At 39.9% G+C, this 12,655-nt stretch overlaps 1 protein-coding gene across 1 annotated transcript in view; it reads right to left on the bottom strand.

Annotated features, from left to right (window-relative positions):
- Positions 1-12,655, bottom strand: part of LOC135083007 (uncharacterized) — a 167,345-nt gene that overhangs the window by 31,080 nt on the left and 123,610 nt on the right. The window contains exon 7 of the mRNA XM_063977769.1: positions 7,418-7,555. Coding sequence (XP_063833839.1) covers positions 7,418-7,555 — 138 coding nt within the window. The remainder of the gene's footprint in view (positions 1-7,417; positions 7,556-12,655) is intronic.

Below are 12,655 nucleotides of genomic sequence, written 5' to 3'. Positions count from 1 at the left end.
TCCTCAGTGGATTTGTTAATTCATAAAATCATTCATCTGATACACTAACTATTGTGCTATAAAAATCACTGAACCAACAGGTATAGTTTATATTCGAATAACGTAAATTATCTGCAAAATTATGAAAATTAAAATAAAAGTATTGATAAACCGCTATAATTTTAAACGCGTCATAACATTTTTATTACTTTGACCTATAACTTGTTTATTATAAACATACCCCGCTTTTGACTCGAAGCGCCCATAGTTACATTTCTTATCTACATACATACTGGTCGTAAAAACTTGGCATAGTTTAAAAAACCTATTGCGAAATCATTATCACTGATTATCACCATAAAAACCCGGTAACCCGAGCAATGACGTCACAACCATGCTTGAATGGGTGTGCCGTCTCGGATAGACTCGGCTAACAGTATCAAGATCTGTGACGTCACAGCGGAGTTTGCTTAACCTAAAAACTGCCGGTAAACAAACATCTGTCAAGCGGCGCTAGCGTCGCGTCGCGTTATGCCGTGACAGATAAGAGAAAAAGAAAGTTGTGCTAAAGGTTGAGTACTGTTCCGAAACATCGGTTTATTGTAACTTATTGATTAAGTAAAACAATAAATGAAGATTTATTTACGATACCAATTAATCTTGTGTCAATTTTACAATTTAATTATTGAGTAAATAGACAAATAAAAACAATAATCTATGTTTGCAATGACATTAAATCGCGGTAGTATACCTATTATAAAAGCAGGTCATCATTGACATTATGTTGCTTGAACACCAGAGCGCACTATCGTTTATTAGCTACTGCATAATATGAATAATAAATAAAAAACCGGTACCTTGCCGTTCACAGGCGAGTCCTGTTTACCGGCCAGCATCCCATCCCTTGTTTCCACCTGCTTTAACAACAACACTAATTAACACTTGGCAATCGCACTCACTCACAACACCATCACATGTAAATACCTCACGCAACATTGGCACGAGAAACTTGCCATTGAGCCACATCACGTTCACACCACGAAAGGAACATTATCACTGATATTCGGCACGGAACGCGGGGGGAATATTCTTTATCTGCGACAAATCTCTACGATACGGTATCAGTTTGGATACAAACTCCGGATTCCGTCAATAGTTGATGACCGGCGCGGCGTAAGGACGTGCGTCTGCGCGTGTTCCGTTCGCACTACTGCTTGTGACACCGCGCACCGATAGCGATACTGGGTCAGCGGGCAGACTTTTCTCCGCTTGAGAAATACATTACATTGTCAAACAGCCGTGTATCGACACGAGTGTTTACATAGACGATGTTGCGGTCTCCGGAAGCGATCAGACGGGGCGCCACGTCATTCAGTATGTGATTGAGCTCCTCTACTTAGGTCATGGTGTGGCGGCGGAATTTTTATGAGTGCATTACGTGGGTGTAAATGGTTATGCTAATTGTGTGGCTGTACTGATGAATTATTCAAGATGTGATAGCCGGGATCATGTCGAACGTGAATATTATGCTAATATAGTTTTTGTGAGTTTCATTCGTGTGTCATCAAAGCTAAATTTCGCTACCGTTTTAATTTAAAATAAATTTCACATAATCTGTTAGTAACATACGCATTATTTTAATAATGCATTGAACATTAGTTGAAATACCAGTTTTAAGTGTCTTAACTAAACATTTGCATATTTTTCTTGAGTAGACAAAACGGCATTATTGTCGGCACATTATAAAAACCTAGATATATTGGTCATTTAAGATCGGCATGTGAGAAAGGAAACCTGTTTACTATAAGACATGCAAAAATCTTTCTAAGGAAAGTTAAAGAATCTGTAATAAATACTATTTATGTAACTAAGGGTTTCTAGCAAAGCAAAATTTTTCTTGACAGGCTTAATTTCACTTTAAAAAATAATAAATAATTAGCTGAACTTGAAACGCATCTCCCAAACTATGTAGATTGCAATAAGCCTCTATGTACACAGTTCACTATCGCAAGTCCGGCCGCGCCCGCGACCTCGCGACCCAAGATACACCCGCTACGCATGCGCTAATATTACCGTATTTAGTCTGCCCACGAAGGCCCGTATCGACCCTCGGGTTTATAGATTTAGCTATAAGTATGATTTTGAATAAGAATCATCGGATATGAAAGAATTATTTAAAAAAATATATAACGACAGTTTGTATCAATCAACGGATTTTGTTCTTTTACTTCCTAAAATTACAACAACATCAACTATTTTATTTGATTACAAATCAAATCAAATCAAATAAGTTTATTTGCAGAACAAAATGTCATGATAATACAGGTATACAGTATCTGAGTCAGTTCCAATTATGTTCTACCGGGGATTGTACCGGTGTGCAAATGTAATACAATAATAATTGACTGATTAAATTAATTAAGAATATAAAAATTACAACAATTATGATCACAATGTCAAATTTTAATACCTACTCAAATAATAAATGTCAAATAATCGCTAATTATCATTAAAATACTCGTCAATACTGTAATAATAACATTTGTCAAGAAGCCATTTATTTATGTTATTTTTAAATACCCTAAGAGGCATATCACTATCTGATCCTAATTTGGTTATGGTGACTCCTTTTGGAGCCTATGGGCAAAATAATGTGTTTAAATACTTAAAAAAAAAATAAGGACCTGCTTCTGAAATCCTGTAAGCAAAAGGGTGGGGCAAGCAAGCGTTTGATAGGCTACGCGACACGTGACTACTGTCAACACTCCCCCACAAACAAAATATATCTTACAGACCACACAATAACCAGATTAAAAATAAATTTAATGCCGGCATGCATGATTGCAGCCACTGGACTTGAAATAAGATTAACCCAAAGTAGAAAAAAAAACTGTATTATTAGGGTTCGTCGTTCGTTCGTTTCACGTCCACTGCTGGACAAAGGCCTCCCCCAAGGATTTCCACAAAGACCGGTCCTGCGCCGCTCGCACCCAGGCACCTCCCGCGACCTTCACCAGATCGTCGGTCCACCTAGTGGGAGGCCTGCCCACGCTACGTCTTCCACTCAAGAACTTTATTAGGGTATGGGTGGCTAATATCTTATAACACGGACCCATTTTGCTGATATAGGTACTCGTATAAGATAACGTTAGTCTCACAATACGAACTCTACGGATCCACTAAGCGCATGCGTGATACACGACGCAACTAGAGGTCACGTACGAAAGAAATGTAACGATTGCGCGCGCAGATAACGCAACGCTATCACGTTATCAGCAACGGTAAAGCTTTAATTGGTGTTATGACGTGTTACTTTACATGACAGGGTTGGCAAAGTAATGTTTTAGGCCTTTTCTGTTCCTTTATTTATTTTATTTTTATTTATTCAGAAAACCACAGCTCTTTATAATATTAATACAAACAGGTATTTTTATAATTCTTACAGCCAATAATGGATTCTATCTCGTAAAAAACGTAATATGCTTATCTTACGACGATAATATGCCTGCTATTATTTTTTAGAGGTGCAAAATGAATATTGAGAAAATGTATCTTCTATGGTTGAATGGTTAGTTGATACGCTAGCAACAAAGTACCATGAATTGTTTGCAAATGAGAAAAATATCCAGTAATGTGATATTAATGAGGGCTATCGTTTTAGCGCTCACCAGTTAGCGCCACTGTAGAGTAAGGTCCTGTCACTTGCTAGTAGCGAAGACAGTGGCACCAACTGGTGAGCGCTAAAGTGGTAGAAGGACTATCGCAATTGCACTCATCAAGATGGCGCCACTGTAGAGTAAGGTCCTGTCAATCGCCAGGGGCGCCAACTATTAAGTATAAAAACGATAGCCCTCATTGCCACAGGACAGGCAATGCCTAGTGTGGAGGTCTGTCTTTTAGTAATTGTATTGTTTGATTCTGGCAATGAATATTTTAATTTTTTCATTTTTATTAATTAAAGATAACCTTTCAATAAACACGTCAATCATCCTTATTATCAATACAACACGCAACCTTATCTTCAAAAAGGTGAAGACATAAAATAAGAAACATTTCTGTGTAAACCAATAGTTTCCTATTCGTCAGAGACCCTTGGCACTTGGTTTCGACGCAACGACATCCTTTTCACCCACGCTTCAGACGTTTTCTGAGTCAAGGAGAGGTCGCGAGCCAAAAGTCAAGTCACAAATACATTTGAAGATAGGTAATTAGCATAAGACAAAAAAACCTTGAAAAGGAATCGTACATTTTGTAAAAATAACTACGCACCAGCGAATGCGTTTTTGTCAAGGTCCCGAAATTGTGACTATTGTAGGAGTGTATTTTTTTTTATCTTTCTACCTACTTTTTTGTTTTAGACGTGAGGACGAGGATATTTAGAAAATCAAGTTTTCTATAATAGGAATAAAACTCTTGGCAGGAGACCAGGCAGGAGTTATTTCAATAATTAAATATTCAGTTATGATTAAGATATTAGATATTAAGATGTTCAGTTAAGTTCCAAATGGATACACACCAGAATCGAGCAGTTGCCTATTGACTTCTCAGAAGAATTACGCCATAGCAGAAAACATCACCCCTAAATCAGATGTAAAAAAGCATAATAAAAATGGAAAGAAAGAAATATTTATTTACTTAGAGAACAAAGAAAGTATACGGAAAAAAGACAGAAATAGCACATAAATATTACAAGGAAATAAAAAGTGAACTAAGCAGTGCCACCCTGTTGCAACAGTGATGTCCATCGCAATGGGACTCCACTCAGCATATGCCGTGGCCCCCGGTGAAGTGATGCCGAGTGGAAGGCGTGGGCTTTCCGTATTTGCGGCCGCGCAATGCGTCGTGGGCGATTAAAGAGCGTGTTGGCTTTGCCTGCGATCTCCTAAGCAACGGGTAATCGCAATACACGCGATTCTATTAGTAGCCTGCTGGTGCTGGTGCAACATCTAGATTTCCAGCTACGTATAGCTAGTATCTCTTTACCGTGGCAGGCGGTTTAGGGCCTACGCTAAAACTGACGCAGGCGCATGCACGTATGTCTGTATCGAAAAATAGTATGAGCAGCGCAGAGTTGCGCGGAAGCGTGTAACGGATTTCCACACGCGTAGGGCAGGGTACTCACCTGCCATGTAGCACGTACGTAGCATGTAACGGAACCAACCTTCAAGTGAGTACGGCTCGTCCACGGTCATCGCGTATCTGGCTGCGAGCTCCTGTATCCTACTGCGAGCCGCCTTTGTGCTCGCAGTGATACCGCCAGTCGGCGGGTCGCTGCGATCTCCCTGCGAACCACGCGCGAGGCTCGTGCCTATGTACTCACTTGATACAGTATCTGATACATTGCATGCTACACAGCTAGATGCCCTGCTTAACGGGAGGCGGGACGTCGCGGAAGGCAGGCCCATGTCCGGAGCGGACATTCGCTCCGTGCGCCCGCGTAAGTTTTGGCGTATGCCCTGAATTCTTAGTCTATAGTCTGGTCTGCAAGCACGTAGAATTTTGTCCAATGACCCCAAGCTACCGTAGTTATGTTGCTGTCGCGCTCGCACACTCACTGCGGGCGCCCGTCGCACAGTCGCGACAGCAATATAATTACGAGCGAGCGATAAGGATGGGTAGCTTGGGGTCATTGGACAAAATTCTACGTGCTCCCGGACCGGGCTTTAGATGAGTACTCCTGCTTAAAGGGAGGCGGGACATCGCGGAAGGCAGGCCCACGTCCGGAGCTGACATTCGCTCCGTACGCTCGCGTAAGTTTTGGCGTATGCCCTGAATTCTTAGACTAGGAAACTCATTCGCGGATTCCAGCTGGCAGTAGGCCGCGTGGGACTCTAAAACAGATGCAAGGTCCTCTGCTATGGGTCAGACCTCAGATCATAGAAAGAGAATAGATATGAAGTCGCGCGTAACTACAACGAGAACCAGTGTCCCCACATTTCCCCCACCACAGCTCCCACACACACATTCAACTGTGTAAAAACAAAGCGACTGAGAGTCTACGACAACATGTGCAACCGGCTTAAAAGTGCTGTGATTGGCCAGAAGGCGTGCCTTATGGCCAATCAATGGCCGCGTGACGTGACGCACACATTGAAAACGCTAGTGAGAGAACAAAGATAAAATGGAGTCGACAAGATATCGATACTTTAAATCGCTAGGGGCAAGGATCGAAACTGATTTCACAAAATGCTTATGTATGAAAACCTTTTTATTATTATACGTTATTATTAACTACTATCACGCATTTACTTTTTAATTATGGCGATCTGCGTACCGCATAATGTTTATCAAAAATAATGCCTATATTAGGCTTTCAACTAGCTCTTATAGTAATTACATAGTTGACAGTTACTAATTACTTCTACTGTTATTATTTTTTTTGTAAAATCTTATAATCGCAAGTAACACATCATTTTTTTATTTAAAATTACAAAATAGAAAATGATAATTTACTTCTATTTATCGATAATAGGAAACCGCATTAGAACACGAGCACGGCACTATGTTACGACCGGCACATGCGGCCGTACTGTGTATTTTCACACGACAGTGGATATCGGAAGAAATTAAATACATTGCGCAGTAGTTGAGCATGACATAAAGTGGTTGCTAACTAAATCGTCAATGTACAAGTGTGTTAGAATTTTTATCACCACTGATTTCGATATCGCAGTAACTGTTACGGCACTGAATTCGTTCGTAAAAATGTTTAGTTTTTTTTATTTATAAGCAAAATACCAATGGATTTGCAATACTTACATGTAGTAAATGACTCCATTGTTCCTGTAGTTCTGCGTTTCACTTGTTTTATTGCACGTAACGACGCATTATCCAAAATATCGGAGAACATTTCCTTAGTACGACTGAATCGCGACTAACCTAGCTACGCGGCCGATGTTCGTTTCTGGGCATATCGCGGAGACACGCGCCACGCCCCCGTTTCACATCTATTCCCTTCTATGATCTGAGGGTCAGACGCACCTGGCAGCAGGGATATTATGGATATCCGTAACCGTAACCGAAACTTTCGGATATCCGAAATAAAAACATATCCGAAACCGTAACCGATTGAAAAGTTTTGGATAGTTTCCGATGTAGGCAGTTTAAATTGCCTAATATGTAAAGGCATAACAGCCTGTAAAGCGATTGTGTAAGGCAATCGTATTCATAGATTTACCTTTAAAATGCCATTTAGTATCAATTTTTATTTTTATATTAAGTACTTTTTATTCGATGTAAAGTGTGCGGCCATGAATGAACCGTGTTGGACAACTATTGCAAATTGCATTCTAAAGCACAGATATCCGTAACCGTAACCGAAACTTTCGGATATCCGAAATAAATAAATATCCGTAACCGCAACCAAAACCGGTATAATATAATTCCTATATCCGTAACCGTATCCATAACCGAAACTACATATCCTTAACATCCCTACCTGGTAGGTGTTCCACTGCTGTAGCAGGTGGTGGTGGCAGGCGGCGCAGGCACGCACCGTGCCCTGCGCGTCCTTGGGCCGCGAGCGCGGCGGCCGCGGGTGCTGCTCGCCGAAGATCGGGAAGTACGCCTGTTTGTTCTGGAATTAACAATATTTCAAGTCACTTTACATGTTTTAAGGAAACGAAATTATCAAGATAATTACGCTTCATGATAATAGGCTAGTTTCCTAAAAAAAATTTTTAGTCCGTCAATCCCAACTAATATTATAAATGCGAAAGTAACTCTGTCTGTCTGTCTGTCTGTCTGTCTGTCTGTCTGTCTGTCTGTCTGTTACGCTTTCCCGCTTAAACCTCGCAACCGATTTTGATGAAATTTGGCATAGAGATAGTTTGAGTCCCGGGAAAGAACATAGGATAGTTTTTATCCCGGTTTTTGAAACAGGGACGCGCGCGATAAAGTTTTTCTGTGACAGACAAAATTCCACGCGGGCGAAGCCGCGGGCGGAAAGCTAGTTTTAATATAAAAAAATATTGGACACGTATATTTTTAATTGTCAATCAAACAAATAATTACAAAGTTATAGTGCGTTGAAGTTCCGCGCGACGTCAAAAAGTGCTGCACTTTTACGCACTCCCTGACGTCACGGGCCTTTTCTTTAGAACTTTGGCACGCTTTATCTTTTTACATTTTCATTAGTTTTAAAAAGTGAAAAATAAGTGTCGAGTAGTTTTTGATTAGCTAACTGACGGACTAATTAAAACTCTTGCTTTTTTACCTAGGAAACATCACTATTATCAGATAATTATCGGATAATTATCAACAGTATAAGATACATAAGTCATATTGTGTTATAAGAAATGTTTCTTTATGTTTTGGTGGCTGATTGTAGTCAAGTTGTCCATTGCTAGTCGCATAATGCTTGGAAAATAGATAAATATTTTGACGCTAGATAACTAGTGATCATTTTGGAGCTAAATAGATAGGTTTATAACTATATATGTTGATTAACGCCCACCACTAGGCGAAAGTGCGGAAATACACGTTCAAAAACTTTGAATACAGTTCATTTACACGAGCGCATTTTTTTTGTTATTATCAACCGATAATTATCCATCTGTTATCATCACGATAATTATCATGATAATTATCTTGATAATTATCATTGATAATTATCCTTTTGAACCCTGTTTAAGGTATCATCATCAGTAGGCCTAGGATGCGCGCCGCGATAAGCGGTTATCACGCCATTTTATCGTTTTTGCCCATACATTTTGACGTCGATACAGTATATCACGGCGCGCATCCTAGCCCAGCTGGTCATTAAAGGACGTAGAACACTTATCAACCCGGAAAGAAATCGTAACCGTATCAACTTGAGACTCCATACTACAAACGCACGCTGATCCGCACCGTAACGTAAACACCGTGATTGGCAGTTAGCCTATGCGCACACCACTGATTTTTCGTCGGCCGATAGTTTAGTCGGGCAGTTGATCAGTATGGGCATGTATGGAAGTGCGCACATTACCCCGATTCGATTCTTCATACAACTATCGACCAACTAAAAATCGATGGTCTGCGCCTAATCTTATAGAGCGCGAAAGACGATGACAGCTCGCGAAAGGCGGTACAATGTTTCCCTTTCCGAGTTGGCAAGTCTGCTATGACCTTTCGTATTCATACCCATTGCAATTCACCGAAGGCAAATAGAGGATTTGGTCTACACTCTCCAAGCTGCCTAGACGGGTGGGGCCAGTCGCCTTTTGCAACAACCACGGAAAGAGTGATGGCATTCCTATTCTACTCTGCCAAAACCACACGGCTGAAAGGCAATTTCATCGAGTAAGCCAGGAGTTTTTCCTTTGGAGGAAATCCGTAAACGAACTAAAGTCGCTGACATAGCCCGACGGATTAGCAAGCTGAAGTGGCAATGGGCAGGGCACATAGTGCACAGGCCGATGGGGCAGCAAGGTTCTGGAATGGAGGCCGTGTACCGGAAAACGCAGCGTGGGACGTCCGCTGGACGCAGGCCGCTACCAATCGATCAACGTGGAAAGCATTAGGGGAGGCCTATGTTCAGCAGTAGACGTCCTATGGCTGAAATGATGATGATGAAGCCAGGAGTTTTAGCTAAGACCCGGGCTTGCCTAGCCTGTATGACACGACATCGTGGCATTATATTGATTTCCGATTTTATTGTTGTAAGTCAAAATTCTATTGCAGTCTCGATAGATCAGCGCCAATCGATTCTATCAGCCATTTGTCTCATTTAGCCAATGAAATAATCGATCATAAATCAAATAGACTTCCGTGTCAACACATAATTTTATCTCTCACCTCTGCACTACCCCTGTGCAGACCTCTGCTATAGCATCGCGGATCAATATCGCTCGGCTGCACTATTTAGAGCGATGCGCAATTTGCAATTAATTGCATTAACATTGAAATGTAATATTGACCTTTAAAGCTTTTACAATCTATACTAATATTATAAATGCGAAAGTAACTCTGTCTGTCTCTCTTTCACGCCTAAACCACTGAACCGATTTTGAAGAAATTTGGCATAGATATAGTTTGAGTCCCGAGAAAGGACATAGGATAGTTTTTATCCCAGTTTTTGAAACAGGGACGCGCGCGATAAAGTTTTCGATAAAGTATTTCTGTGACAGACTAAATTCCACGCGGGCGAAGCCGCGGGCGGAAAGCTAGTTACTTATAAAGCGAGTTAAACTCTATTTTAGAGCTCCATCTTTCAATATTCCATACTTTTGGAAAATTAGCGACTTGGATTGGCAACAGGAAGAAAAATTGTTTATGGATAAATACGACAGAAAGGATACGAATAAAAGGATTTTTTTGTAATTTATATACGAGGAAACTGTCAAGCTACCTAGTACCTACATTCAGATACTAAATAAATCATAGAACTTAAATACAAGTAAAACCCTCACTTGGACATATAAAATACAATCTCAACACTACATAATTTTATCTGATTTCTGTCAATACATACTCACGTGACGAACAGGACAATACTATAATCTAATACATACATAAATTTAAAATAGTAGTTAATGTTATGACTTGTGTCATCAGCTCAAAATTCCTATCGATGCAATTAAAGTCATAGCCTTTCACCGCTCCATCAAAACTAAAGAGTGATTAAAAGGTTATCGATTCTCTCATTAAATTACTTCACGACGACAAGTAATTTCTTACAATAGAAACAAAAGGATCCCATTAAGATACGCGGCCGGTTTTCGCCGGATTCTCACGACTCTATACATCAGGCAGATAAGAGCACTTGACAAATATTTACACAATGTTTAGAATATCAACATAATTATGGTAAACAAGGGATCAAGAAGGTGCATCTAGATATAACAGAAATGTTTTGTACATAATGATTGTGGAACAGAAAAAACCCAAGCAAATGTTTTTAAAATGATTCGCAATTGTTTCAATTTTGTAACCTAGCAACAATCTTTTGTATACACTTTCTTGGCTTGTCTAAATCAATTGGTCCTTCGAGCCGGATCAAAGCTGGCTCGTTGTTCGAGCAGGTTGCGGTGCTTTTTTATAAAATTAAAATACTTATTGACTCACCTAGACGTTATTATTGCACAAAGACAAGAGAGGGACGAACAGAAAAGTTGCTAATCGTAAAAATACAATATTTTTACCAACAAAACAAACACGCTTACCAAAATGGTCAACATAAGGTTGCCATCGCCCTACTACCCCTGGACATGTCACAATTTCACAAATATGGCAATAATAATTAACAAATAAAGAACAGAACCATTCATTATCATTACTTATTACATCTGTAGTAAGTCTTCCGTTTTGACTTAAGTTTGCACGAACAAATTCGCGGGCAAAAGCCAGTCCGAAAGCACGGACACAAACATGTTTTGAATGCGCCCGCGCGCACATGCGAACGTATGACCCCGCCAGATGAGGCAACACTGCATATCGATTACGAAGCGATTCGATATCGGTAGAAAGATTCACTCGTCAAAAATACTACGCATATGGTATGCGTTGATAAAACTAGTTGACATTTGAACTGAGTGAACTTTTATATCTAACTAGCTGACCCGGCGAACTTTGTTCCGCCTTAATGGCAATAAATAAGAAGACTTTTTTTATAATTTCGAACGGGATAAAAAGTATCCTATGTCCTTCTCCTGGCTCTAAACTACCTCCCTGACAATTTTCAGCTAAATCGGTTCAGCCGTTCTTGAGTTATAAGTGGAGTAACTAACACGACTTTCTTTTATATATATAGACTTAATAAGTTTTGTAGCCCAATTTTCGTTGGCATTCATTCATGGAATTTTGAATTAGGCACGTGATATCTTATGCCGGTTGTAGACCAAGAGCCAAGCTATGTTAGTTTAAGTTTTCCATAGTTATGTGCAGATTACAAACTAAGCTAAACTATCTTAGCTTAGGTCTTCATGCTCTTTGCAATTTGTATACAAATGACTAATAATCCCGTTAACCCCTCGTGGTAAGCAAAATATGCTTGTGTTACGAGTGGGTTCACCACAATAATCGAGCGGCGGCGGGTTTCGAACCCGCGTTCCTCAGATCACGAGTCCACCATTCACCGTTCGGCTACCGTGCATCGCCCTTGATCATGAAATAGTTTTTTAAAGTTTGTTAAAGAGCCACTACATTTTTACTTCTTTTTAATATCAATCAGATAAAATCGTCTGACGACAATAAATAAAAATTATTCCATAAATACAGCAGTATCGTTCAAATGTATCCATAAAAAGCAACAATTCACGTATCATGTTATTCAACACCGATGTAATCAATCACATGACTTGTGACACTTTTTACACGACGCTGTTTAAACAAAGGCAGTAAATATCTATGTTATAAAAAGATACGATTAAGAATGATGTCTCTTGTCACGAGGGTAACGACTGTTCTTATTGCTGGCAAGCGCACGGTAGATGAGAGCCAAGTCTTGAGTGAAGAGGTTGTTTCAATCGTGATTAAAGTTTTATAAAGTAACAAACGCGCAACACAATAGCACATCGGACTTAACTGTCAACATTGAACCCTTATTTCCTAAGATGTGAGAGTTTGTTTTGCAATGCAGCCGCTACTTTCGGTGTGCCATTGAGTAAGTACTAAAAGCTACCTAACTCTAGCTTAAAACCAAAATCATACGTTACACGGTGATGGTAGGTAACTAGTTAATCTTAACGTTTTGAAT

The sequence above is a fragment of the Ostrinia nubilalis genome, chromosome 22, assembly GCF_963855985.1.
Source record: "Ostrinia nubilalis chromosome 22, ilOstNubi1.1, whole genome shotgun sequence".
NCBI classification, from domain to species: domain Eukaryota; kingdom Metazoa; phylum Arthropoda; class Insecta; order Lepidoptera; family Crambidae; genus Ostrinia; species Ostrinia nubilalis.
This window is presented reverse-complemented; position numbering and strand designations above follow the sequence as displayed.